The 27,983-nt window shown below is 41.9% G+C and overlaps 1 protein-coding gene across 1 annotated transcript; it reads left to right on the top strand.

The window, feature by feature from the left end:
* Position 1: 1 nt before the first annotated feature.
* Positions 2-27,143, top strand: LOC145408428 (peroxisomal sarcosine oxidase-like). Its single transcript, XM_080279157.1, has 10 exons — positions 2-170; positions 9,902-9,996; positions 13,062-13,213; positions 14,311-14,433; positions 15,132-15,216; positions 17,946-18,130; positions 20,952-21,078; positions 23,056-23,178; positions 24,242-24,317; positions 27,010-27,143. The coding sequence occupies exons 1-10, from the start codon at positions 2-4 to the stop codon at positions 27,141-27,143; spliced, it is 1,269 nt and encodes a 422-aa protein (XP_080135283.1).
* Positions 27,144-27,983: the final 840 nt, after the last annotated feature.

Raw genomic sequence — 27,983 nt, 5'->3', positions numbered from 1 at the left:
GATGCCTTATGTCTCTACTCTAGTCTCAGACACACCTACTCCACGGATATGGTCCCGCATCAAGAAAATAGCAGGTAAACGGTCACGAACCCCGACTCCAGTCCTCACCACCAATGATGGAGCCATAGGCGATGCTTTTCAGGCTGCCAATCTTCTGGTTCACCATTTTAGTCAGATTAGCAGTAGATCCCATCTCTCCCCTACATTTTTAACAACCAAAAGATGTTCAGAACGGACACCCTTACAGTTCACACTGTCGTCAGATGCGGCATACAATGCCCCTTTCTCAAGCTCAGAACTCAAAGCGGCTCTAACTGTTTGCGGTTCTATCTGTGAGGGACCTGATGGCGTACACTACAACATGATAAAACATCTGTCTCAGACAGTCCTTCACTTTCTGCTTAGAATATATAATACTGTATGGTCCACTGGGAACTTCCCTAATGAATAGAGAAAGGCCTACCTCCTATCATTGCTTAAACCTGGCAAATCTGGGTCGTCACCTGAAGATTATCGCCCTATTGCTCTTGTTAGTTGTCTATGCAAACTGATGGAACGTATGGTAAACTCTCGCCTAAGGTGGCATTTACAATCATGCGGTGCGATCTCGCCCTTACAATTTGGTTACCGCAAGGGGCGGAGTACCCTAGATCCCCTGATGAGGCTAGCAACCTTCAACCAACAAGCCTTCATTAACTCAAAGGTGGTCATAGCTGTGTTTTTTTTATCTTGAAAAGGCTTATGATACAGTCTGGAGGTATAACATTCTCCGTGTTCTGCAACACTCTAGAATTAATGGCAATATGGGTGTCTTCTTACAAAACTATCTTTGTAACCGGACCTGTGTACGCCTTCAGAATGTCTTATCCCGGTCTTATGTACAGCATGAGGGTGTCCCACAGGGATGTGTGCTTAGTACTGTTCTTTTTATCCTTGCAATGAATTATATCGTTTCATCTCTTCCGCATGGTGTTCGTGCTTCATTGTACGTAGATGATTTTACTATATATGCAACTGGAGCGGATGTCTTGGCCTTACGAGCCCTACTTCAATCAGCTATGGATGCCGCTGCAGGGTGGGCCACGGATCATGGCTTTAAATTCTCCCCCACGAAATCCTGTGCTATAACTTTTACGACCCGTCATTCAATCCCTCAACCCCCTCTTACACTATATGGTACCCCCCTGCCATATCGATTATCAGCCCCTTTCCTTGGCCTTGTCTTTGACTCTCGACTGACTTGGTCCCCGCATCTCACTTCCCTTAAGACCTCTGCTTCCCTCAGACTTCGGTTATTACAAACTCAGTCATATGTCCTGGGGTGCAGACCGTACAACTCTGCTCCGCCTCCATACTGTCTTAGTTTTGTCTAAGATTGATTATAGCTGTCAGGTTTATGCATCTGCCTCATCTTCCTCCCTTCGGCGCCTAGATTCTGTTCACCATCATGGTTTACGTCTGGCATTGGGTGCTTTTCGCTCCACCCCGGTTACGAGCCTGTATGTCGAGTCGGTTATGCCCGCTCTGTCCTCCAGACGTGGCAAACTAACACTCCGTTACCACATTCGCCTTCTTCAACACCCATCTGCAGGTTTCCCTTCCTCTGTTACTCACCTCTCCTCTCCGTTTCCACCCTCGTTAGCTTCATCTTTTCCTTGTAGGGTCTCCAGTTTTCTTGCATCCCTTTCTTTCCCTGCTATTTCAGTTCTCCCTCTGCGAGATTCTATGTTTCCTCCTTGGCTTCTTCCTCACCCTATTGTTTGTGATGCTCTGCTCCCTCGCCCAAAGTCCTCTTCCACCTCCCAGGAACTCTATCATCTTTTTATGGATCATATGCTTTGTCACTCCTCAGCGACCCCATTGTACACAGACGGCTCTAAGACTTCTGTGGGCTCAGGTTTTGCTGTTCTTTTCCCAGACCATACCTATCAGACCCGCCTTCCACCAGTCGCCAGTATTTTCACTGCTGAACTGCTGGCCATTTTACTGGCCCTGCGTGTTATATACCGATCAAGTTTATACACTTTTGTTATTTTCACAGATTCACTTAGTGCACTACATGGTGTTCAGTCTATCCCGGCCAGCAACCCGCTAGTGTTGGAGATAGAGGAATGGTTGTTCCGTATTACCACCAGGTTGAAGTCTGTCTCCTTCTGTTGGGTCCCAAGCCATGTTGGGACACCGGCTAATGAGAGGGTTGATTGCCTGGCACGTACAGCCGTCACCTCTCGCTTTGTCACACCTCGTCCTATTCCGGCAACTGATTATTTCCCGATTGTTACCCGTCTCCTTGGCCAGCGGTGGCAAGCGGAATGGACATCTACAACTGATAACAAACTTCGCTCCATCACACATACTGTCACTCCCTGGCAGTCGTCCTTCCATCGCAACAGGCGTTGGGAAACAGCCCTAGTCCGTTTGCGCCTTGGTCACACGCGGATCACACATGGCTTTCTAATGTCAGGAGACACTCCTCCGATCTGTCAGTGTTGTCAGGTTCCACTCACGGTGCACCATCTTTTGCTTGACTGCCCTCGGTTCCACGCCGGCCGCAGACGGACTCTCCCGTTCCTTTACTCCCTTGGACGTACCCCTACCTTAGCCGATCTTCTGGGTGATTCCCCTGTGTTTTCCATCACACACCTCATGCGCTTCCTATCTCAAACCCGTATCTTGCCTCGCATTTAGTGTCTTCCCCGCCTTCCCCTTTGCTTTTATTGCTCCATAACATACCCGTCATTTTTATGCAGGGGTTTTAGTGCCATATAGTCCTCTTGGGCTTGGTGCTAGTCCTTATTACTTACTTACTTGCTTACTTACACACACACACACACACACACACACACACACACACACACACACACCTATCCATGTTGAACGAAGACTCACACACACACACACACACACACACACACACACACACACACACACACACACACACACAGCCAAAACTATTCATAAATTTCAAGACATGTGTGATAAAAACGGTTCAAAACACGAGAAAGTACGAGGCTGACTCATTCCAGTAGTTAGATAAGAACAATTAGGTAAGAACACTCAGGTAAGAACAATTAGGTAAGAACACTCAGGTAAGAACAATTAGGTAAGAACAGTTAGGCAAGAACACGCAGGAAAGAACAGTTAGGTAAGAAAACACCTAACTCCCGCCACTCATGCTTATCTCCACAAAACATCTCTATCATTCGGTTCCGTAAAAATTCGTTCTTATCGCCCCAAAATTTACACAAGAAAACAAAATTACTCCAACTTTCCTTATAATTATTAAAAAAAACGTATTGTAATAAGTTTTTTTATTCATGGTCTCTTTGTGGATTCTTTTTTATTGTTTTTAATTTTATTTTAAGCTCAATGAAGGATTTTTGAGCTGAAGTGAAATGTAAACTACATTAATTCCTTTACTATGCAATGGCACATCCAGGAGGGTGCGTCCTATGGGGGCCGTGGAACCCCCCTTGATCTCTCTCTCTCTCTCTCTCTCTCTCTCTCTCTCTCTCGTCTAAAGGGTAGATAAACGTATCCCCTTTCAACTTTACCAGTGTTAAGCGCCTGTCTCTCCTGGTAACACGATGCTATTTTGGGAAGAAGCCTATTACTACTACTACTACTATTACTACTACTACTACTGCGATTACTACTACTGATGATGATAATACAATAATAGTAATAACATGATGGCACTGATATAACCAGGCGGCTCCACTGCCCGGTTATACAAACTTCCCTCAACTCCCTTGCTATTCCCCCAGAGAGGATGGTGGACTGCAGGAGGAGGACCACTTCAGCCTGCAGTCCACCGGGTTCACGTTTCAGATGAACCTGGGACCTGCATGAACAACTACAACAACCATTATCATCATCAACAACAATTATCATCATTATCAACAACATCTACTATTACTACTACTACTACTACTACTAAGATGCTTTTGGTCGTGTTCCAAGAGGTTTTGTTGATCTCGCAACACCTCTCCCTTAGCAATTTACTCCGCATATTACACCTATCCTCTTGTATACTTTATTGATGCGAATTAGATCGATATTAAAGCTACTTGGACAACATATGACGGAATATTAAGGTGTATATATATGCAGAATAAATAGTTCAAGAAGAGGTGCAAGGGCCTCTCAATCCACTACCCCGCCTAAAATACATCTCAGCTCAGAAACACTTTTAGTTCGTTAATTTTTACGTGACAGATTTTCGTCCTACTGCAGCATTTCCCCTTAGTTACAAAATCAGACAATATTATGGCTCTACGCCCTTTCCATTGTACTTCTTCATGAATAGCATCATGTTCTAGTGTTTATTGTTACAGCACAGCAATGAGATGGTGAGACGGCAATTTTACTCCTAGAAAGTGTAAACTGATGTGGAATACGCAGAATGATCACCCGTAATAATCCAAAACTGTTATACCTTTCTTGTTACTGATGCAAACTGTCGATATGAAAACGAAATAAATAAAACGCAAGAGAATGTTAAACTGTCATATCCAAAGTAAATCTGTAAGGTATAAGTGTAAAGAATCCTCACATGCCACCTCAAAATCGGTCTTTAGACTGTCTCGGCACTGTTCCGAAACGCGGGTAATCTCTCTCTCTCTCTCTCTCAGGTTTAAAGATCTTCATTCATTCATCAGCTACCGATAGAGCTTTAAACAACTAAGACCGATATTTAAAACTGCGTAAAATCGTTACGTGTCTGGCAGCCTTTCACAATAACGTCATTCAATTTTATTTTCTTTTTCCCGCGTACATGTTTGGATTATGCGAACTTGGTGGAATTGTTATGATTTTGACTACATTTTTTGCACACAACAAATAATCAACAGTAATATAGTACCAGTATATAACAAAATAACTGAATGTGACTTTTGAAATTAAGTGTTGCCATATCACTGGCCTCCCATTATTTGTGTAAGAAGTTAGAATCAATCAGTGAACATATAGTCGCTGAGGGGTAGGGGTGTGCGTATTTGTGGTGACTATTTTTCACTTGCAATTCCAAAATTAACATTTGACGGAGCATGTAGTGACTCTCAGGTTACTATGCCACTGCGGAAATTACGGTGAATGCAGTGGCGGTAAATATGAAAGCACGGTTTAGCAGGTAACGAGAAAATTAGCATCAGCTCGGACAGGAAGGATGGCGTAGGATGCATCGGGTCCTGTGGCGCGAAAAGGTAAGTCGATTTAAGTTGCTCAACCTCGATCCTCTTTACATTTTTTTCTACAGTGTTAATGCATGAATGGTAATATGGTTAATGTCTGTGTAATGTTTATATGGTTTACATTTATATCTACCAATGTGTGCGTTGTTTGTGTACGAAATGGACCAGGAAATGAAGACAGGATTATGGAGTGAATGAAACTTGCTTACGAGTAGGCTATTCTCCATTCACCTGCTGAAGTAAACTAGATCGTGATATTTTTTTCTCGTAATTTTATTCATGTTACTCTAACTTGCCCTAAAATTGCCATCAGTCCAGCTTAGGTTATAACTGTGACAATGGATTAACATTAGACTGATGGGGGTCTGAGCTACCTAAAATAGAGCAGAGATTTGGGAAACTGAATATCCTTGCGCCTTTTTCACCTCTTTTTGTACAGTTTATTGCAGTGTCCTCTTGATATTGCTTCCCCAAAGATTATATACTCATTTATGTCTGTTTTCTCTTTTCCTGTGATGCATTTATATAACAATCATGTCTCCTCTTTTCTTTGTCTCCTGTAATTGTTGGTAGGTTTGATATTTCGAGTCTTTCTTCACAACTTAGATCCCTTAAGCTTGTAGTGGCATTTGTACCTTTTCAGTCTCATCTGTGTTTTTTGATATGTGGATTCCAGAGTTGGTCCGATGAATGATGTTATTATCTTTCTCAGCACGTCTTCATTTATTTATGTGAATGCTGCCCTCATATTAGCAAGCAGTGTGTACATGTTCCTTACTTTTTCATTTGTGTGGTCAGCCAGTGGTAGTCTGTTACTGATAATCACTCATAAATCTTTCTCCTTTTCTGATGTGTGTAGGGTTGAACTTCCCATAGTCCCAGTCTGGTCTTTTCACTTTTACCAACTTTTATTACAAGACATTTGTCCACATTGAATTCCATTTGCCATCTATTGCTCCATTCATGAAGCTTCTTTAATTCCTCTTGTAGCTCTGTGCAAGAGTCAGTGTCTGTAATTTTCCTTTGTATATTTGCATCATCAGCAAACATATTTAGGTAGCTTCCATTTCCAATGTTGCTGTGTGTGTGTGTGTTACCTGGTCTATCAGCAGTGTTCTTGCCTGCTTGTCGGGGACTAAAATGTGTGTGTGTGTGTGTGTGTGTGTGTGTAATAAATACAGCTCTGTCTCCGCTAAAATATTGGTACTCTCTGCGTTTTCTATTATTCATGTTAATTTGAGCGTTAATTTCTGCTACTCCCACTTCATAAGTACCGGTATTCGTTTTTATCAACCTCCTCATTACCTGTGTGTAAACTAATTGCCATTTTTATATTGGCTTCATTTCATAATCTTTTGTCTGTAACTTGATACTATGGAGTTTACACTGAAAATTTTAGTGGGTATTATTTCTTAGGGTACGAAGCAATATGAAATCGAACGGTAAAAATAGGATGACTAAACTTGTACTCTCAGATTATGGTTTGTACCCAGATAATTATTTTAGTCTTCGTTCACCATGGGGAAAGGTAAGGTGAAGGGGTAGAGAGGGAAATGAAGTGAAGGAAGAAGTAAGGGAGTGAAGGAAGAAGGAAGTAAAGGAGTGTAGGGAGAAAGAAGTAAAAGTAGAAGAAAGTAAAGAAGTGAAGGAAGAAGGAAAGATAGGAAATACAGAAGTGAATGAGTTAAGGAAATAAAGAAATGAAGGAAGAGGGAATTAGAGAAGTGAAGGAAAAAGGAAATAAAGAAGTGAAGGAAGAAAGAAGTAAGGAAATGAAGGAAGAAAAAAGCAGTGAAGGAAGAAGGTATAAAGAAGTGAAGGAAGAAGGAAATAAAGAAACGACAGAAGGAAATAATATGAAAGAATAAATGAGGAAGTGAAGGAAGGAAATAAAGAAGGGAAGGAAGAAGAAAGTAAAGAGAAAATAGGAGGATGAACTAAGAAATAAGTGCCAACAATTTCTTCCAAGCCAGTGAACGGATGAGAAGGAAGAGTGTGAGAAAAAAGAAAAACTGGGAGAAATTAAGAGGCGTGTGTAAATAGAAGGAAGAAAATGTTTACCTGACAAATTCACACACACACACACACACACACACACACACACACACACACACGGTATAAACTGGCTGTATCTAACCCCTTCCCCCCGATCTCTCATAAGCTGAAAATAAAATCATCCGACAATAGACAGGAGAGAGAGAGAGAGATCTGGACTGTACCGTACGTAATCCCGTCTCTGGTTCGAAAAATCCCATTATAGATAAAGAAAATAGTTCGTAATTGGGCAGAATAAAGAAAAATGTCATCTTAGTGAATTAATCATCAATATGCTGTACGTTCATCATTATATCTTTTTTTTATGCGAGGAAGAAGGAGCAAAAGGCCATGAGCCCGCAATAATACAGTTCCCTCCAAGAGAAAAACAAAATACAATAGAGCCAAATTCAAGATCCGATCATTTCGAGATGCCTGGACACACTGCGTTTGAAAGACTGGCGATTATAGGCAGCTGGAAATACAGACAGAGGGAGACAGTTCCAGAGTTGACCTGTTCCATAAATGAAGGACTGGGAGTAACGGTTAACTCTTGCATTAGAGAGTTGGACAGAAAAGGGATGAGAGTTTGCTGCTAGACGGGTGCTACGCGCCCGTCGCATAGGTGGAGGAATGCATGCAGACAGTTCAGAGGAGCAGTGACCATTAAAGTAGCGATAGAAAAGAGATAAAGATGCAACAGTGCGGCGAAGAGACAGAGGTTGAAGGGAGTCAGTAAGAGGAGGAGAGTTAATGAGACGAAAGCCACGCTATTGAGAAGAGCTGTGTGGGGAGCCTCCCCACACATGAGAGTTGTACTCCATACATCTCTGTCAATCTGTCTATATGTATTATCTGTCTGTCTACCTGTCTGTCATATCTATCTGTCATCTATATCTGTCTCTCTCTCTATCTATCTCCTGCTTATACATAGAAACCGGGAATTATGTGTTTAATAGGGAAAAGAAATTCGGTTAACATTATTTACCTGTGGGAGCATCTTAAGGGGCGGTCCTGTTAGCTTGTCTCTCATTAATGATTTTCGGATGCGAGGTGTTGTATGCCCAGTGACGTACCTGAGGGGGGGAGGGGGGCTGTTTGAAACTGCCCCCCGGGCCCCCAATTGAGGGGGGACCCCAAAAGCCTTAAAAATTTATAAGCTTTTTTATTAATATTTAAAAATATATATGTTTATCATCCCGACAATCCCTGCTGAGATATTAGATAAGTTTTGAGAATGAGGGGGGCTAGGTTCTTTGCGGGGCCCCCCCTCCAGGAGGGGGGCTCCGCAGAGAACCTAGCCCCCCGGGCCCCCAGATCTCTAGGTACGCCCCTGTGTATGCCCGTAGATTTTTAACGAATTTTAGCGAAGCCTTCCCACACCACAACTGACTACATACAAAAGCTCATTAACCGATTGGCGTCAACCTAAGTGCCCTGAATCTCCCACATCAGTTATTTTTGTACTTGCTAAGGCTTTCTATATACGAAATATATTTTAACCCCTTCGCTACGAGGGTTTTTCAAAATTAATTTTTTTATGATGGTGATGATTGCAAAATTTTTTCCCGTCCAGGTATTAAAAGAGGCGTGATGGTGGTGGTGGTGGTGATGATGATGATGATGATGATGATGATGATGATGATGATGATGATGATGGTGGTGGTGGTGGTGGTGGTGGTGGTGGTGGTGGTGATGATGATGATGATGATGATGGTGGTGGTGGTGGTGATGGTGTGGTTGTGGTGGTGGTGGTGGTAGTGATGATGATGGTGGTGATGGTGATGTTGCTGCTTTGAAGATGATAATGATGATGGTGGTGATTGCCAGGTTGATGTAAAAGTTAAAAAAGTAACCAAAATATCTGCAGACCCCCACACCAGCAGATTGAGCATCGCCGCAAAACCAGTCTCGGGTTGCGCAGTGTTTGGACCCCCTTGTAAAACAGTGAGATTAGATAAACCAGTCTCGGGTTGCACTGTTTGGACCCCCTTGTAACAGCGAGATTAGATTATATTAAGTGGTGTGATAATGTGGAGCATGGTAACACTAGGATGGGACGCCTTCACCTGGTGGCACTGATATAACTGGGTGGCTCCACTGCCTAGTTATACAGAAGTCCGTCAGTTCCCTCCTCAATCCCCCAAAAAGGAGGATGGTGGACTGCAGGAGGCGGGAAACATCAGCCAGCAGTCCATCGAGTTCACGTTTCAGATGAACCCTGGACTACCACTGCTACACTGCTGCTACTACTACTACTACTGCGACAACAACAGCTTCTACTGCTACAACTACTACTACTACTACTACCACCACTACTATTATTATTATCGTACTACTGCAGTGGTAACTGTAACACTGTCCTTTAAATAACTTCTAGCACCAAAGAATAACACTTCCTTCGTATACATTATTTTCTAAGTTTGTAACGCCTAGTGCCATCTAATAGCACCGTCTGGTACCACTAATTTCTAACGCAGCTTTAAATAATGATGATGTTTACTCGACAGATGGTAATGGTGTGGTGGTGGATGGTGGTGTCGTTGGTGTTAATAATAGTAGTAGTAGTAGTAGTAGTAGTAATAATAATAATAATAATAGTCGTAGTCATAGTAGTGTAGTAATAATAGTGATGATGATGTGGTGATGGTGGAGTTGATGATGATGTATTGCAGACGCTGATGTTGTGGTGGTGGGTGGTGGCATCATTGGTGCCTGTGCTGCCCTCAGCCTCCAACAAGCAGGCAAGAATACACTACTACTAGATCAGGTTAGTTTCTCTCTCTCTCTCTCTCTCTCTCTCTCTCTCTCTCACACACACACACACACACACACACACACACAGCTTTATCTACCTGTATCTCTCTGTGTATCTATCTGTCTATCTGCCATCCTCTGATCCGTACCGTAATGTACTATGTAGGGATGGCGCAGTTTTAAAATAGCATCTCGTACATAAGTTTTTTCTTTAATGTGTCCGACTCTGGGCATAGGCTTCATAGCCCGATACCAAGGCCCAGTAGTCCTCCTACTTCCATAGACCTCCACATCGGCGCTAGCACCCACCGTCCATATTAAATACATGTTAGGGCAGTCTCACACAGCTGGTGTATTGGTATTACCGGGGGTATTTGTACGACATGTCAGAGGGTCCTCTGGTAGATCAGTAAAGTCCGCTTTAATGAAATTCAGATCCTTAAACTGTTTCCTGCCCCTGCGGGGATTCGAACCTGGGTCCATTAGGACTGCAGGGCAATTCTCTACTGATTCGGCCACCGCACAGAAACGCACGCGAAGACTATTTTCATTATTATATACTAAAAGACCTTGCTAATTAAGTGCAAAGCTACTCGTAAGCCCCCGGTAACCTTTGTGGGGGTCGCGAAATCGGGTTGCAGAAATATCGATTTTTTTTTTCTTTGTTTCGTAGGAGTCGCGAACTCTAGTCGCAGAAATACGTATTCTTGTTCTGTTCTTCTTTCTTTCATTCTTCTTTCTTCATCATAGCGCCAAAACCAAGGGTGTACACAAGCGTGTTAGGCACCAAAACACTTCGTAACAACCGGGGATGTGCCTCAGATGTGCCTTTTCATAATTTGAGCAGCATTCGAGCCACAGTACACGAATTACAGCGAGACATCTCAGAAAAAGCAAAACTCCACGGATTCGTGTAGTCCCATTCCACATAAGAATTTTACGGATCATGTATTGGATCAGTAATCTCGGTTGCGATTATTATACATTTCGAAGTGTTATAGTATATCGTATGTGTATTTGGTACCTAGCTTCCATAAAATGATCATTAACTTGAAAAAATATATATATTCTAAAATGATTGTTAAGTTGCTGGGTTAGGTATGTAATAGCAGCAAAAAACAAAGGAACAGTCGGATTAGGCTGAAAAAACTATGCGGAAAAAAATGTTTTCTAAAATTATTAAGATGTTGGGATGGAAAATTACATAAAGAGATGAAAAAACCATAGAAACGAGAGAGCATATGGGATGAGAGATTCAGAGTTCCATACCCATTACAACATTTCACCAGCTACAGACGTTTGATGAGTAGTGTAGAATATATATATATATATATACATACAGTACAGTCGCGCAAATGAAAGTGGCGCGACTTGCCGCGGACGTAAAAAAAAAAAAAAAATACAAATAGGAAGAAAAGACAGAAAATGAGCACTTACCACGTTCTAGTAGCATGTAGGCATCCCCCTACGCTTAATGCATTCATCGAGGCGGTTAGGAAGAGAACTGGCGAGGTTTTGCAGTGTGGCAGAGTCAATTTCCTCCCATTCCTTCATGATTGCCGTCTTGAGCCGGGCTACCGATGAAGTATCTACTCGTAGTTTTCGTTTTAGAATGGCCCAAAGGTTTTCTATGGGATATAAATCAGGTGAGTTACCTGGCCAATCGCTGAAGAATGGAATGTCACAGTCTGTAAGCCATTGAGTCACATCCTTGGCAGTGTGGCAGGGTGCACCATCCTGCATGGAAAAGTTTGCTTCGCACTTGGGAAAGGAATCTGGCAGGTGCTCAACAGGAGCTCCAGGTGATTGTTTTTGTTCATACTCACATTATCAGGAAGGAATACTAAGTCACTAACACCATGAAATGAAAAACATCCCCATACCATCACTTTGGGAATTTCACGACACCCCTGATGTACTTGGGGTTAACGGGGTCGCTGCCTCAAGGCCGGTACACCCTGCCAGACGTGTTGCCAGTCACACACAACACTGCCTTATCACTCCAGAGCACACTACGCCACTTGACATCATCCCATTGTTTGTATTTCTTGGCAAAAATCACTCTGTTCTTCCTTTGACGTTCCGCCAGCTCTGGCATTGGCACTGGCCGGTACGACAGGTACTTCAGATCATCATGGATATAATGTTGCACTGTACGTAAACTAACAGTACCAAGTAAGTTGGGAGTATATATATATATATATATATATATATATATATATATATATATATATATATATATATATATATATATATGAGTGTTGTGTGTGTGTGTGTGTGTGCAAGGAAGAAGGAACCAAAGACCAGAAGCCTGCAAGATTGCTTCGTCCAAGAAAAAACAAAAACAAGGGCTACCCGAATGGGTTTAGAGCTCTGAATATCCTTCCATCCGAAATGCTCTCTTGTGTCTGATTTATTTGTCTCTTGTTTATGCACTTTTTTTTTTCATCTCATCATTTTCACAAATTTTGGATTTTTTTACTAGAAGAATTATGAATGTCCTCCCATCCCAAATGCTTTCTTCTTTGTGCATTTTTCTTCTCTTGTTTCTGCAGTTCTTCCATCCCTACATTTTGATAACCATTTAAGAGTACATTCTTTTTCAATAGTTCTTTCAGCTTTATCTGGCCCAGATTTTCCCCCTCAACCTTTTGACAGTCATTTTAGGGTATATTTTTTCTCTAGAGTTTTCACCTTAATCTGGCTCAAATTTTCGACCTTTTGCTGCTAATATCACATCCTTCAGTGGCAGAGGCAATGCTATGGCTAAACATCCTTTTGACGGTACTTCTTTGTGACTGGCATTGCTACAACTTGACAAGCAGGAAGGAGAGATGGGTGTTTTGGGCCAAGTTAGAGTAAAAGGAGTATAGTAGCTTATGAGGACGGAGAGATGGGAGTTCTGGGACAAGTTAGAGTGAAAAGAGTAACTATAGTAACTTGTGGGGAATGAGGGATGAGAATTTTAGGCCAAGTTAGAGTAAAACGAGTATTGAAGTTCATGAGGACGGAGAAATGGGTGTTTTGGGCCAAGTTGGAGTGAAAGGAGTATGGTAACTTTTATCTCCCCACCAACAGTACCCCCCACCCCACCACAAGGGCAGCAGTGGAGGGAAGGCCAGGATTACAAGACTGGCCAATTTCGGTCCACCTCAGCTGATGGCCATGTTGGAGGATGCGATGGCCAGGTGGTCTCATTTATCTACCTTAGTGCAGGAGGAACTGGTCAGGTAAGAGGAGATAATTACAGGTAAGAGAGAGATAATAACCTGGTTACATAGAGCTGGTCAGGTAAGAGGGAGAGGATTATATGTTACGTAGAGCTGGTTTGGTAAGAGGGATAGGATTACTGTTAAGAGTTGGTCAGGTAAGAGGGAGAGAATTACAGTGTTACATAGAGCTGGTCAGTTAAGAGGGAGAGAGTAAGTGTTACATAGAGCTGGGCGGGTAGGAAGAGAGGATTACAGTGTTACATAGAGCTGGCCAGGAGGATTACAGTGTTACATAGAGCTGGTCAGGAGGATTACAGTGTTACATAGAGCTGGTCAGGAGGATTACAGTGTTACATAGAGCTGGTCAGGAGGATTACAGTGTTACATAGAGCTGGTCAGGTAAGAGGGAGAGGATTACCGTGTTACATAGAGCTGGTCAGGTAAGAGGGAGAGGATTACAGTGTTACATAGAGCTGGTCAGGTAAGAGGGAGAGGATTACCGTGTTACATAGAGCGGGCAGGTAAGAGGGAGAGGATTACAGTGTTACATAGATATACAGAGAGGTCCATATATAATGTTTCTCTTCCACTGTGGGCCAATTCTTTTGCGTTACGGGGACGGTTCTTGTCAGTGCAGCAAGTGTGTATCATGTATCATTGATTCTTTTCCTGTTCCCACCTCCACGCCCACACCAGCAGACTGAGCCGACCCCCACAACACACTGTATATGGTGCCGATAGTTGTTAGTGGATTATTATTGGGTCACTCTCCCAACACGCTCTTCTACTTCCTAACACCAATCTCTCTCTCTCTCTCTCTCTCTCTCTCTCTCTCTCTCTCACACACACACACACACACACACACACACACACAATAATATATATATATATATATATATATATATATATATATAATATATCACACACACAGTCAACCTCCAAACACCTCATATTGTCTACCGTATCTAACACTTTTCTAACACTCCCTGGCCCCTGCGTCTTAAAACTCCTTAGCACCTTCCTAACACCTCTTACACAGTCATTCTTCTTCTAACACCATCAAACACCCCCACAGGCCTTCTAACACCATTCTAACTCCATCTAACACCCTACAGCCCGGCGCCGATGCTAGTGGTGGGACAGAAGACAGAGAACGTGGAGAAGATGGCCAGGTCTGTGGAGAAGAGTGGACATAAACCCACGTGGCTCACAGTAGCTCAGACCAACGCTAAATATAAGTGAGTTGACCCTCATTGTTTTCTCTAGTAGTTGATTTTCTGCAGTTTGTGTTGTAGAAAATTAGTTGTGTGTGTGTGTGTGTGTGTGTGTGTGTGTGTGTGTGTGTGTGTGTGTGTGTGTGTCTTGAGACAGGTATTGATGTTGAGATGTTGTTGTGGTACCCCAGTCTGTCTGATCATGCAGATCCAGTAACTACGGGCAAGCATCCACCCCGGCAAGGTCATTCCGTGCAGTGATTTGATGTTCCGATTGGCTGACAGCTCCTTGCCATAGCGGGACGCCGGGATTAGGGGGAGAGGTTTGTTTCCTGGGTGGATGCCGCATATGCTTTCAGGCTGCATATACCCCCAGGTCCTTTGGAGAGACAGAGAGAGAGAGAGTGGGGGGGCAAAGTCAATGAAGAGGTGACATATTCCACATACTTTAGAGTAGCAAAGCCAGTGCTAAATATAAGTCACTTTACCAATGAGTGTTTTCTTTGAGTTTTTTTTTCTCTGTCGCTTTGGCCAGTGCTAAGTGTATGCGAATTTACCAAACTTGTTTTCCCAGTTGTCTCATTTTCCATTTGACAGTGTGGGTTTTAGACGTTTTAGCCATGTCCTCGATTTTGGATGTTCATTTGCACACTGTATTGGGAGTGAGAGTGCTAAGTGTATATTTCCCCTTATATTTACCCTTTTATCCGTTCCTCCATCAGGACGCGGTTCACCGAGGACTTCACCATGTTTGAGGACCACAGTGCTGGGGTGATGAGAGCTGACCGCTGCCTCCACGCTGTCCTTGTATGTACCACGCTGCATCCACTTTTTATTATGCCTGCCCTAAGGTGGGAGAGGAGGTCCGGATGATGATGAAGAGTATTATCCTGCGCGTACGGAACTTTATATTCCAGTATCCCATCCCAGCCACCAGTGTAAATGATCAGATAATAAGACTTTCCATTAAGAGAAATATTTTAGAGTGGCATTGTCTTTACAAGTACATTAGCATAGTGAATCCACGTATTATGTCGTGAAAAATAATATCCTTCGCTTACAGAACTTCCCCTCCCAGATCCCACCGTTGGCACCAATGTAATGCTCAGAGAATAAGAGCTTTTCCTTCAAGTGGGGAAAGTGTTTTAGTGTGGCATTCTAAATGGAACCTTTCTCTCTCAAGGAATCACTAGTTGAGCAGGACTGATGTTGTGGGAAGATTGTTCACTCAGGTTTGAAGTGGAGCTCTGTCAATCACACCTGCAATTGCTGATCACTTGATCCTGATAGTAGTAGTAGTAGTAGTCTTAGTAGTAGAAGTAGTTGTAGTAGTAGTAATCACAGGCTTATCTGAATGTGGCCCCGTTGGACTGTAGGCTGAAGTTGCCTTTCTCCTGCTGACCACCATCCTCCTTTCCGGGTACAGGAAGAGAGTTGAACGTTTGTATGATCGGGCAGCTCCACCACCTGGCTATTTGGGAACCACCGCGTGAAGGCGTCCGTCTCCAGCACCCCATATAGTTGCTGAGAGAGAGAGAGAGAGCATCCCACAACTGTTACCACGGTGCAGTGTGTCATCTCCCAAAGGATGTGTTGTGAGGGAAGGGATGTGGGGGGGAAAGTCGGTATGAAGGCGAATGATGGATGGTGTGAACATATATATAAAAGTTGCACTTCCTCTACACCAGGTGATTTCTCGTGTGGGGACTGCTCAAGTCAATGTTATCAGTATCTGTCTTACATCCTTTGTCAGTATCTACCTTACATCCTTTATCAGTATCTACCTTACATCCTTTATCAGTATCTACCTTACATCCTTTATCAGTATCTACCCTGCATTCTTTATCAGTATCTACCCTACATCCTTTATCAGTATCTACCCTACATCCTTTATTATTATCTACCCCACATCCTCTGTCAGTATCTAACCTACATCCTTTATCAGTATCTACCCTACATCCTTTGTCAGTATCTACCCTACATCTTTTATTCATTTCCTTCTCCCGCTGCCACACCCACGCCCACACTAGCCAGTCGAACCCTCCCAGCAACACTAAGATACTACCAGCTTAATTACTAATCCAGCGCTATTTACAAACTATCTTCTGTATCACTCTCTGAAGGTGAGAGGTATGCATTCTGTGAGTGTAAGACAGTACCTTTCATGACACAACACTAGCCACAGGGATTATGCCAAGAATAATTTGGAGGAGGGATGACCCAATAATTGTTACTGATTTACTGACCTCAGGGATAAGGGACTGAATAGGGAGGCTGACAAATCAAGCCCAAGACCGACGCACGCAAGAAAATTGGAGCCGGTATAAACGAAACGAAACGATTTACATAGTGGGACTGAAATTAGGAACTCTACTTTTGTCAACGGGATGGGTGAGTTACAGGGACATTGTAATTTAAGTTTCAGGTAATCTTTCCCCATCCAGTGTTGTAGGAGCTTTGAGGCTGCATACAACAAAATTTAATGGATGTTAGGGTCAGCACAATCCAGCACCACTATTTCTAGCTACTTTGCTCACCCCCTTTTCAGCCACCTCTTACGACACACAGGGAATACATGGGCATCAAAATCTGTGTTGCTGTTGAGTGAACGGAAGCAGCTTACATTACAATATAGTGTAATTTCGGGCAGTTTCATTCACAACAATCGTATACTAACATAATCGTCATATACCTTTGTCTTTTCAGAAACTGTTCCGGGAGTGTGGTGGTCGTGTTGAGGGTGGATGGAAGGTGGATGCGGTGGAGGTGGGAGGTGGTGGGTGGATGTGATGAAGGGTGGATGGAAGGTGGATGTGTGTCTGTATGAGAGGTACCCACACTCTTCCTGCCCCACACATTTATCTTTCTTCATCCTTTCCAGAAACTCTTCCGGGAGTGTGGTGGTCTTGTTGAGGGTGGGTGGAAGGTGGATGTGGTGGAGGTGTTGGGGTAGATGGAAGGTGGATCTAGTGGATGTGGGTGTGTGTTAAATATATCCTAAAATAACCGAGGCTCATCCATATTTACCTCTTGTCGTCTTTTCCAGAAACTGTTCGTGGGGTGTTGGTGGTGTGGTGCAGGGTGGATGAAGGTGGATATGGGAGATGGAGGGTGGATGTGCTGGAAGGTGGATGCGGTGGAGGTGGGTGGGTGTGTGTGTGAGAGGTACCCACACTCTTCCTGCCTCACACACTTATCTTTCTTCATCCTTTCCAGAAACTGTTCCGGGGGTGTTGGTGGTGTGGTGCAGGGTGGATGAAGGTGGATATGGGAGATGGAGGGTGGATGTGCTGAAAGGTGGATGGAAGGTGGATGCGGTGGAGGTGTGTGTGTGTGAGAGGTACCCACACTCTTCCTGCCTCACACACTTATCTTCCTTCATCCTTTCCAGAAACTGTTCCTGGAGTGTGGTGGTTGTGTTAAGGGTGGGTGGAAGGTGGATGTGGATGGAGGTGGTGGGTGTATGAGTGTGATGGTTAGATATATCCCCCACACTCTTCCTGCCACACACATTAATCTCTTCTCTTCCGTTCCAGAAACTGTTCCGGGAGTGTGGTGGTGGTGTTGAGGGTGGGTGGAAGGTGGATGCGGTGGAGGCGGGTGATGGGTGGGTGAGTGTGAGGGGTCCCCGGGGCACAGTGACGGCCCAACACCTCCTGCTGTGTCCTGGGCCATGGGCATCACAACTACTACAACCACTCGGCATACACCTGCCACTACAGTAAGTTCCCTAGCACCTTCTCCTTAGCGAATTATTTAATTGGACATACACTTACCACCACAGTAAGTTCCCTAGCACCTCTTCCTTAGCGAATTATTTCATTGGACACCTACCACTGCAGTAAGTTCCCTAGCACCTCTTCCTTAGCAAAGTATTTCATTGGACATACACCTACCAATACAGTAAGTTCCCTAACACCTCTTCCTCAACGAATTATTCTATTGGACATACACCTACCATTGCAGTAAGTTCCCTAGCACTTCATCCTTAGCGAATTATTTCATTGGGCATACACCTACCACTACAGCAAGTACCATGAGCTTCAATGTAATCACCTACAAGCAGTGACCTCTGTAAAAAGACAAACATATACTTGACGGATATAACCACTATCTAAAGTGTATCAAAAAGACTATTACATACTTCACGGATATAACCACTGTTTAAAGTATATCATAACCATGGGCCAGAAGTCTTCCAAACTCTCTGGACATACACCTGCCACTACACTAAGTATACAGGGTTCAAACTTAGCCTTACACCTGCCACCACATTAAGTACACAGACAGAAAACTTAACACCCTGCCGCTACACACGTGATCTTCTTCTCGTCGGGTAAGGAGACTCCCTAGCACCTCTTTAACGATTTATTATCCAAGCTGCTCATTGATACTCCCTTTTTGCTTCTTATATCTTTCTAATATCGACATAGATTGCAAGGGTAACACACGAGAATATAGTAACGAAGCAGAATCGGAAATAAGCCGGTAAGGAAGAGGTGTTAGTAAGCTTCCTAACCACACGAGAGTAACGCCTTGAGTACATAAGGTTGAAAATAAGCAGGAATAACACAAGAATATAGTAACGGAGCAGAATGAGAAATAAACCGGTAGGGAAGAGGTGTTAGTAAGCTTCCTAACCGCGTGAGAATAACACCTTAAGCACGCAGGGTTGAAATTAAACGATCAACTAATATTACACACACATGGTTGAAATTTCCTCTGTGCTTTCTATAAAAAAAAATCCTGTCGCTTTTATTACTTTCCATTGTTCGTGAAAATTAGTAACAATTAACACTGATGATAAACTGTGGAAAAAAAAAAATGGTGTAAATTATTGTGGACTGTCCAGTTATGAAATTGATTTAGAGTATATTTTGGGCGAGAACCGTGTCACAAGTCATCATCATCATCATCATCGTCGTCATCATCATCATCATCATCATCATCATCATCATCAACAACCAGTCAGTCATCCTACCAACCCACCCATCATCAATATCAACATCATCATCATCAACATCAACATCTCATCGTCATCATTATCATCATCATCATCAATCTCATCATCATCATCAACAACAACCAGTCAGTCATCCTACCAACCCACCCTTCATCAGTATCATCATCATCATCATCATCAACATCGCATCGTCATCATCATCATATTTATCACATCATCATCATAATCAATCACCATCATCCAATTTGTCAGTCAGTCAGCAGTCAACCAATCAGTCAGTCAATCAGTCATCATCATCATCATCATCTTTATCATCATTGTTATCCTGTCATTCTGAACCAAGGTCATTTGATGGTGGTGACGAGGGATGCCTTCACGTGGTGGCACTGCTATAACCGCGCGGCTCCACTGCCCGGTTACACAAACAACCTCTCTCTCTCTCTCTCTCTCTCTCAATATTTTACTCCTTTTCTCTTAAATTCCCCCCCCCTCTCTCTCTCTCTCTCTCTCTCTCTCTCTCTTTCAATATTTTAATCCTTCTCTGTCTGTCTGTCTGTCTGTCTCTCTCTCTCTCTCTCTCTCTCTCTCTCTCTCTCTCTCTCTCTCTCTCAATATTTTAATCCTTCTCTGTCTGTCTGTCTGTCTGTCTGTCTCTCTCTCTCTCTCTCTCTCTCTCTCTCTCTCTCTCTCTCTCTCTCTCTCTCTCTCTCATTATACTCAGCCTTGTCATGACTGGGAATGAGTTAGAATATATTAGTAGTGTGTTTGACGTGTTTTAAAATAACAATATATGATGATGATGATGGTGATGAAGCTGATAATGATGATGAGTGATAGTGATGATGGAGCAACTAATGGTGATGATGGTGATGAAGATGAAGCTAATGGTGATGAGAATGAGAATGATGACGGAATGATAATGATGATGATGAAGACGAAGCTAACGACGATGATGAGAATGATAATGATGATTTTGTCGAAGGAGAAAGTAATAGTGATGAGAGTGATGAATTGATACTACTACTACTGTTGCCGTTGATGATGATGAGTGATAATGATGATGATAATGAAGCTAATAATACTGATGAGAGTGATGATGATGATGAGGAGGAGGAAGCTAATAGTGATGAGAGTGATAATGATGATGATGATGGGGAGGAGGAGGAGGAAAAAGTTAATAGTGATGAAAGTGATGATGATGATGATGATGAGGAAGAAGCCAATAGTGATGAGAGTGATAATGATGATGATGACGATGAGGAGGAAGAAGTAAATAGTGATGAAAGTGATAATGATGACGAGGAAGACGCTAATAGTGATGAAAGTGATAATGATAATGATGATGACAATGATGAGGAGGAAGAAGAAGATAACAGTGATGAAAGTGATAATGATGATGACGAGGAAGACGCTAATAGTGATGAGAGTGAGGATGAAGTTAGTTGTGATGAGAGTGATAATGTTGATGATGATGATGATGTCGAGGAAGAAGCTAATAGTGATGAAGGTGATAGTGATGATGATAACACTACTGATGATGATGATGATGATGATGATAACACTACTCCTCCTTCCCCAGGCCTCTCAAGACGAAAGCTTTCCTGTATAAGAATCCTTCCTTCCCCTTCGCTTGCCTTTTAGACGTCACCAGCCTTCGTAGCTACACATACGCATTACCCGCCATGACGCCCGGCTCTGTGATGAAGGTGAGGCGGGGAGATGATGATGTAGTAAGGGAAATGAAGGAAAGAATGAAAGAAATGAATGAATGAAGATGGGGCAGGGAGAGAGTGAATGAGTGAAGGAAATGTAGGAAATGAATGAATGAAGGTGGGTCAGGGAGAGAGTGAATGAGTGAAGGAAATGAAGCATTGAGTGAAGGAAATGTAGGGATGAGTGAAGAAGGGAAGGACTGGGAGAGTAAATGCGTAATGGAAATGAAGGAAGGAATGAAGGTGAGGCAGGAAGAGAGTGAAGGAGCGAAGGAAATGAGGGAAGGAATGAAGGTAGGGCAGGGAGGGAGTGAAGAGAATGAAGGTGAGGCAGGGAGAGAGTGAAGGAAATGAAGGAAGGAATGAAGGTATGACGGAGAGAGTGAAGGAAGGAATGAAGGTATGACGGAGAGAGTGAAGGAAGGAATGAAGGTGATCCAGGGTGATTGTGAAGGAATTGAAGGGAAGAATGAAGGTGAGACAGTAAGATAGTGAAGGAAATGAAGGAAGGAATGAAGGTGGAGCAGGGAGAGCGTGAATGAAAAGTCTTACTGAGTGAAAAAATATATATATTTATATATAGGAATAATAGTATAAAGGAATTTAAGAATGAGTGAAGAAAACCGAAGGAATGAGTGAATAAATGCTTGAATGAGTGAAGAAATTGTTAAAATGAATATTTGCATAAATTAGTAAAGAAATTTAGGAATGAATGAGTAAAAAAATGCAGGAGTTACTGAAATCGGTACATGGCCGAGTGAAAAGAAATGCAAAAAATAGGTAAAAATTGCAAGAACTAATGAAAATAAAGTAGGAATTAATGAATGAAGACATAAAGGAATGAGTGAAATATGCTGGACTGAATGGGTGAAAAAATGCAGACATAAATGAAAAAAATGTAGGAATGAATGTATGAAGATGTAAAGGAATGAATGAAAAATGAAGGAATGAGTCAGTGAAATAGTGGATCACGAATGAATAAATATATGAAAGAATGTGGAAATAGAAGAGAACAAAATATTCTCCATGTTTTCTGTGGAGTATTCCCTCCTTCTTGTATCCCTCTGACTGATATTTTAATGGGAAATCCAGGGAGGTCTATATATAGCACTGCACCTCCACTTCAACGGGGAAATTATCGTGTGTTGTGGGGGCGACTCAGTCACTGGTATCAGTATCTACCCTGCGTTATTTATTCATTTCTTACTTCCATTGTCACACCCACGCCCACACCAGCCGACTGAGCCGTCCCCGCAGCACAAAAGATACTGCCACGTGAAGTCTGCTCTAATTCAGATAAATTTTAGTGTAATTTTTCTTTTATTTCATTTTTTTTAGTTTTTCTGTTTCTTGTAATTAGTATACCGTATGTATGTTTTTTCTAATTCCATTTATTGCAGTATTTTTTTTTTTTTTTGTCCTGTTAATATTATGTCTTCCGTATTACAGAAACATTATATTAAAATTTTTCAGTTCTCATATGCATTTTAATTTTTTGCGCGTGTTTTATTAGGAATTAGTTAATGATATTTTATGTTTTATTTGATTTATTTGAGTTTTTAGTGTTTTTTTCCCCGAGGTATTTAATTTTGTTCTCAAATATTTCCCTTTTTTTTTTTTTTTTTTTTTTCCAAATTTAACATATGGTATTTTCTGTGCTTTTCCATTTACACCATAATTTTTTCCAGTGCAGTTATTTTTTTCATCTTTTATATATTTACATTTTTTTTGTGTTTATTTATTTAACATATGGTATTTTTTGTGTTTTATTCCATTCATTATATTATTATTTTAACAGTATTTATCCATTAACGTTATATAATACATAAGTTTTTGTATTATTCTTTGTATCACTACCCATTAAATTTTTGTACCCCAAGTTGGCGTAAAATTAACCTCTCTCTCTCTCTCTCTCTCTCTCTCTCTCTCTCTCTCTCTCTCTATCAGATTGGCTATCATTGGGGGGCAGAGATCGAGCCGGGGGAGAGTGACGGCGAAGGGGATACGGCTTTCCTGAGAGAGAAAGTGGCGAAGTACGTCAGCCGGTACCTCCCTTTTGGACGAGAGGAGAGAGAAGAGGAGTGCTGGTTCACGGTGAGAGAGAGAGAGAGAGAGAGAGAGAGAGAGAGAGGGAGAATTACAATAACGTAAGAGTAAAAATCATAACTCACTATATATATATATATATATATATATATATATATATATATATATATATATATATATATATATATATATATATATATATATATATATATATATATATATATATATATATTTACCAGTTTTTGACTAACCAAATTTCTGTTTTTCATAAGATATTTTTTCTTAGTTTTTTTTTTACATCTTGTATTATTCAATGCATTGGACCGATTTATGTGTTTGTATTTATTTATTTATTTATTTACTCGTTTTTATATTTTTTATACATTCTTCCATTAGTTATATTTCGTACTGGAATATTTTAAGTTATTTATTATTATATTTTGTGCTTATTTCTTTATTACGGTATGGTACTGTTTTTCTGTTCGTGTCCATTTATATATCGGTGTAGATATTTATTTCAGTATTTATTGATCGATTATTTAAATATTTTAGCGGTCAGAATTTTTTAAAATAAATTTATTCACATCCTTATTAATTAATAAATGAATTTATTTATCTATTTGTTTATTTGTGATTATATTGATTATTTGAGAAATCCGACATTGTTATCAATTTATTATTAGTAGTAGTAGTGGTGATGGCGGTGGTGGTGGCGGAAGTGGAAGTGGTAGCGGCAGTGGCGGTGGTAGTAGTAGTAGTAGTAATAGTAGTAGTAGTAGTGGTGGTGGTGGTGGTAGTATTATTTATTTATTTTAGAAATCTGACTTTTATCAATTTATTCACATACTTTATTATTAATTTCTTTTATTTAGTCATTTATTAATTCATCTTTATTTATTTATTTTTTCTATTTCTATTTATTATTTTAGGAGTATGCTTTAATATCAGTTTATTCACTTATTTATTTAATTTAGAAATCTGGCTATTTTTCATCTGCTTATTAACACACTATTTATGTATTTATTTTTTTATTTAGTCATTTATTTATTGATCTATATGCTTATTTAACTATGTACTTATTTACATATTTATTTATTTATTTATTCTTCAGGAGAGTCCGGATAAGGAATTTATTTTGGATCGTCATCCCCATCACTCCAATATTGTGTATGCGATAGGGTTCTCAGGTGAGTGTGGTGTGGTGTGGTGTAGTGTGGTGTGGTGTGGTGTAGTGTGGTGTTGTGTGGTGGTGTGGTGCGTGGTGTGGTGTGATGTGTTGTTGTGTTATGTGGTGTGGTGTGGTGTGTTATGTGATGTGGTGTGGTGTGGTGTGATGTGGTGTTGTGTTATGTGGTGTGGTGTGGTGTGTTATGCGGTGTGGTGTGGTGTGATGTGGTGTGGTGTGGTGTGGTGGTGCGTGGTGTGGTGTGGTGTGGTGGTGTGTGGTGTGGTGTGGTGGTGTGTGGTGTGGTGTTGTGTGGTGTGGTGTTATGTGGTGTGGTGTGGTGTGGTGTGGTGGTGTGTGGTGTGGTGTGGTGGTGTGTGGTATGGTGTGGTGGTGTGTGGTGTGGTAGCAGTAGTGGTGGCAGTGGTGGTGGTAGCGGGAATGGCGGTCGTCGTGGTGACAACGGCGGTGGTAGTGATGTGATGGTGTCTGTGGTGTGGTGTAGTAGTAGTAGTAGTAGTGGTGGTGGTGGTAGTGGTGGTGGTAGTAGTAGTGGTAGTGGTGGTGGTGGTAGTAGTAATGGTGATGGGGATAGTGGTGGTGGCGGTGATGGTGGTAGTGGTAGTAGTAGTAGTAGTGTGGGTGGTGATGGGGGTGGTAGTGGTAGTGGTGACGGCGGTGGTGGTGGTGGTAGTGGTAGTGGTGATGGCGGTGGTGGTGGCGGAAGTGGAAGTGGTAGCGGCAGTGGCGGTGGTAGTAGTAGTAATAGTAGTAGTAGTAGTGGTGGTGGTGGTGGTGGTATTATTATTATTAGTAGTAGTAGTAGTAGTAGTAGCAGTGGTGATGGTGGTGGGTGTGGTAGTGGTGATGACACAGTACATGATAAGACATATGCTTTTTTTTATTTATGCTAGGAAGAAGGAACCAAAGGCCACGAGCCCGCAATTATTGTTCCTTCCAAGAGAAGAACAAAATACAAGAGAGAGCCAAATTCAAGATCCGATCATTTCGAGATGCCTTGACACACTGCGTTTGAAAGACTGGAGATCATAGGAAGCAGGAAATACAGAGGGAGACAGTTCCAGAGTTGACCTGTTGCATAAATGAAGGACTGGGAGTAACGGTTAACTCTTGCATTAGAGAGTTGGACAGAAAGGGGATGAGAGTTTGCTGCTAGACGGGTGCTATGCGCCCGTCGTAGAGGTAGAGGAATGCATGCAGACAGTTCAGAGGAGCAGTGACCATTGAAGTAGCGATAGAAAAGAGACAAAGATGCAACAGTGCTGCGAAGAGACAGAGGTTGAAGGGAGTCAGTAAGAGGAGGAGAGTTAATGAGACGAAAAGCCTTTGACTCCACCCTATTGAGAAGAGCTGTATGTGGAGAACCTCCCCACACATGCGAGTTGTACTTCACATAGGGGCAGATAAAACCTGTGTGTATAGAGTCAACAATTGTGCAGGGGTAAAAAAGGAATGGAGTCGGCTTAGCACACCTAATCTCTTGGAAGCAGATTTTACATGAGATGTAATATAATCTTTCTAAGATAAGTCCCGAGTGAATGAAACCCCAAGCATGTTCAAGGATGATGCAGGATTAAGCTGAATATTATTAAACATTAGTGGGTATACCTGTGGAAGATTTTGTCGGGTTGATAGATGTAAAAACTGAGTCTTTGATGCATTAATAACAACCAGATTATTTTTACCCCAGTCAGAGATACGAGCCAAGTCATACATTAGGTGTGCCATAGCCTCATCCCTTGTTTGCTGAAGTAACTGCTGAGATGGACGGTGCGGGAACCGAATGGAAAGGTGAAGGATGGAGTCATCAGCGTATGAGTGGATAGGGTTAGATGTACAGCTTAGAAGGTCATTGATGAACAAAAGGAAGAGAGTTGGTGATAGGACAGAGCCCTGAGGAACACCACTGTTAATAGATCTAGGAGAAGAACGATGACCATCTACAACAGCAGCTATAGAACGTCCAGAAAGGAAGCTATTGATGAAGGCACAGATAGAAGGATAGAAACCGTAAGAGGGCAGTTTGGAAATTAAAGATTTATGCCACTAATAAGATACACGAGCTTCTATAGAAGCCTTTGACTCGTACTCTTATCGGTTATGGAAGCTTCCTAACACCTCTTCCCTAACGATTTGTTTTTGGACACGTTGTTTATGGAAAGTATGGAGAGTGATTTAAATAACAGAGAAGAGGACAGCCAGGTGTTATAAGTAAAATAAATCACTTAGGAAGAGGTGTTAGGGAGTTTCTGTGTGTAATAAGCAAAATAAATCGCTCAGGAAGAGGCGTTAGGGAGATCCTTTGTCATAAGCAAAATAAACCGCTCAGGAAGAGGTTTTAGGGAGTTTCTGTGTAATAAGCAAAATAAATCGCTGAGGAAGAGGTGTTAGGGAGCTTCCATAGCGAGAATAAGGACCTTTTTAATGAGATGGAGTGTCCTTCATTAAAAGTTAAAATCACCCCTTCTTCCTAGCTTTTGGTTCCTTCTGTTTTTGCGTTGAAAAGATTCTGAAAGGGGACAGAAATGTTTGTCAGGGTGCAGTAATCAAGCAGTAGAAATTCTCCCTCTCACTCTCTCTCTCATTCCTCCTCCTCCTCCTCATCATCATCATCATGATCATCATCATCACCACCACCACCATCATCTTCTCGGAGACTCAAACCTTTCTGAACCCCGCCATCCTCCCTACAGGCACGGGTTTCAAGATTGCCCCTACGGTCGGGTTCATTTTAGCCTGCATGCTGACTGGACGAGACCCGGGGTTCGATATTACGCCGTTCGGGGCAGACAGGTTCAGCACGACCAGGTTCAAGAGTAGACTGTGAGAGAGAGAGAGAGAGAGAGAGAGAGACAGGTTCAGCATGACCTGGTTCAAGAGTAGATTGGGTTACAGGGGGACGCTACCCCTCCCGGCAACGATAGCCCGGGCGAGGCTCGAACTTGCGACCTCCCGATCACAAGCTCAGCGCGCTACCACTGTGCTATTGCGCCCCCCAGAGAGAGAGAGAGAGAGAGAGAGAGTTGTAGTACTGGTATTAGTATTAACAATATTAGTAGTAGTAATGTAATAATAATCGTAGTAGTAGTAATATCACTGGGTAATAATAATAATAATAATGATAATAAAAATAATAATAATAATAATAATAATAATATTAATAATAGCAGTAGTATTAGTAAAACTGTTACTGTACTGCCAGTAGTAGTAGTGGTGGTGGTGGTGGTAATAGTGTAGTAGTAGAAGTAGTACTTTTGTATTAGTTACTATAAATGTTGTAGTAATAACAAGTAGTAGTAGTAGTGAGGTAGTAGTAGTAGTTTTGTATTAGTTTATATAAATGTAGTAATAATAGAAGTGGTAGAAGTAGTAGTAGTAACAACAATAATAATAATAGTAATAATAATAATAATAATATCCATAAGTATATGCTATAACTAGGCTTTACTATACTCATATCTAATGGTGCTGGTGAGGGACACCTTCACGTGGTGGCACCGACATAACTGGGTGGCTCCACTGCTTGGTTATACAAACGTCCCTCAGTTCCCTTTCTATCCATTGAAAGGAGGATGGTGGACTGCAGGGAGGGGGGGGGAGCTTCAGCCTGCAGTCCACCGGGTTCACGTTTGGATGAACCTGGGTATAACAACAAGAACTACTACTA

The sequence above is a fragment of the Coenobita brevimanus genome, chromosome 77, assembly GCF_032717465.1.
Source record: "Coenobita brevimanus isolate Jiangsu-jjx chromosome 77, ASM3271746v2, whole genome shotgun sequence".
In the NCBI taxonomy this organism is placed as follows: domain Eukaryota; kingdom Metazoa; phylum Arthropoda; class Malacostraca; order Decapoda; family Coenobitidae; genus Coenobita; species Coenobita brevimanus.
This window is presented reverse-complemented; position numbering and strand designations above follow the sequence as displayed.

What these genes read in the sequence shown, in the direction of transcription:
- LOC145408428 (XM_080279157.1), top strand. Translation starts at nt 2, where the DNA reads ATGCCTTATGTCTCTACTCTAGTCTCAGACACACCTACTCCACGGATA. An exon ending in TCTTCTGGTTCACCATTTTA is followed by an intron (nt 171 to 9,901) that starts GTCAGATTAGCA and finishes GATGTATTGCAG; the next exon opens with ACGCTGATGTTGTGGTGGTG. An exon ending in CAGACCAACGCTAAATATAA is followed by an intron (nt 14,434 to 15,131) that starts GTGAGTTGACCC and finishes TTCCTCCATCAG; the next exon opens with GACGCGGTTCACCGAGGACT.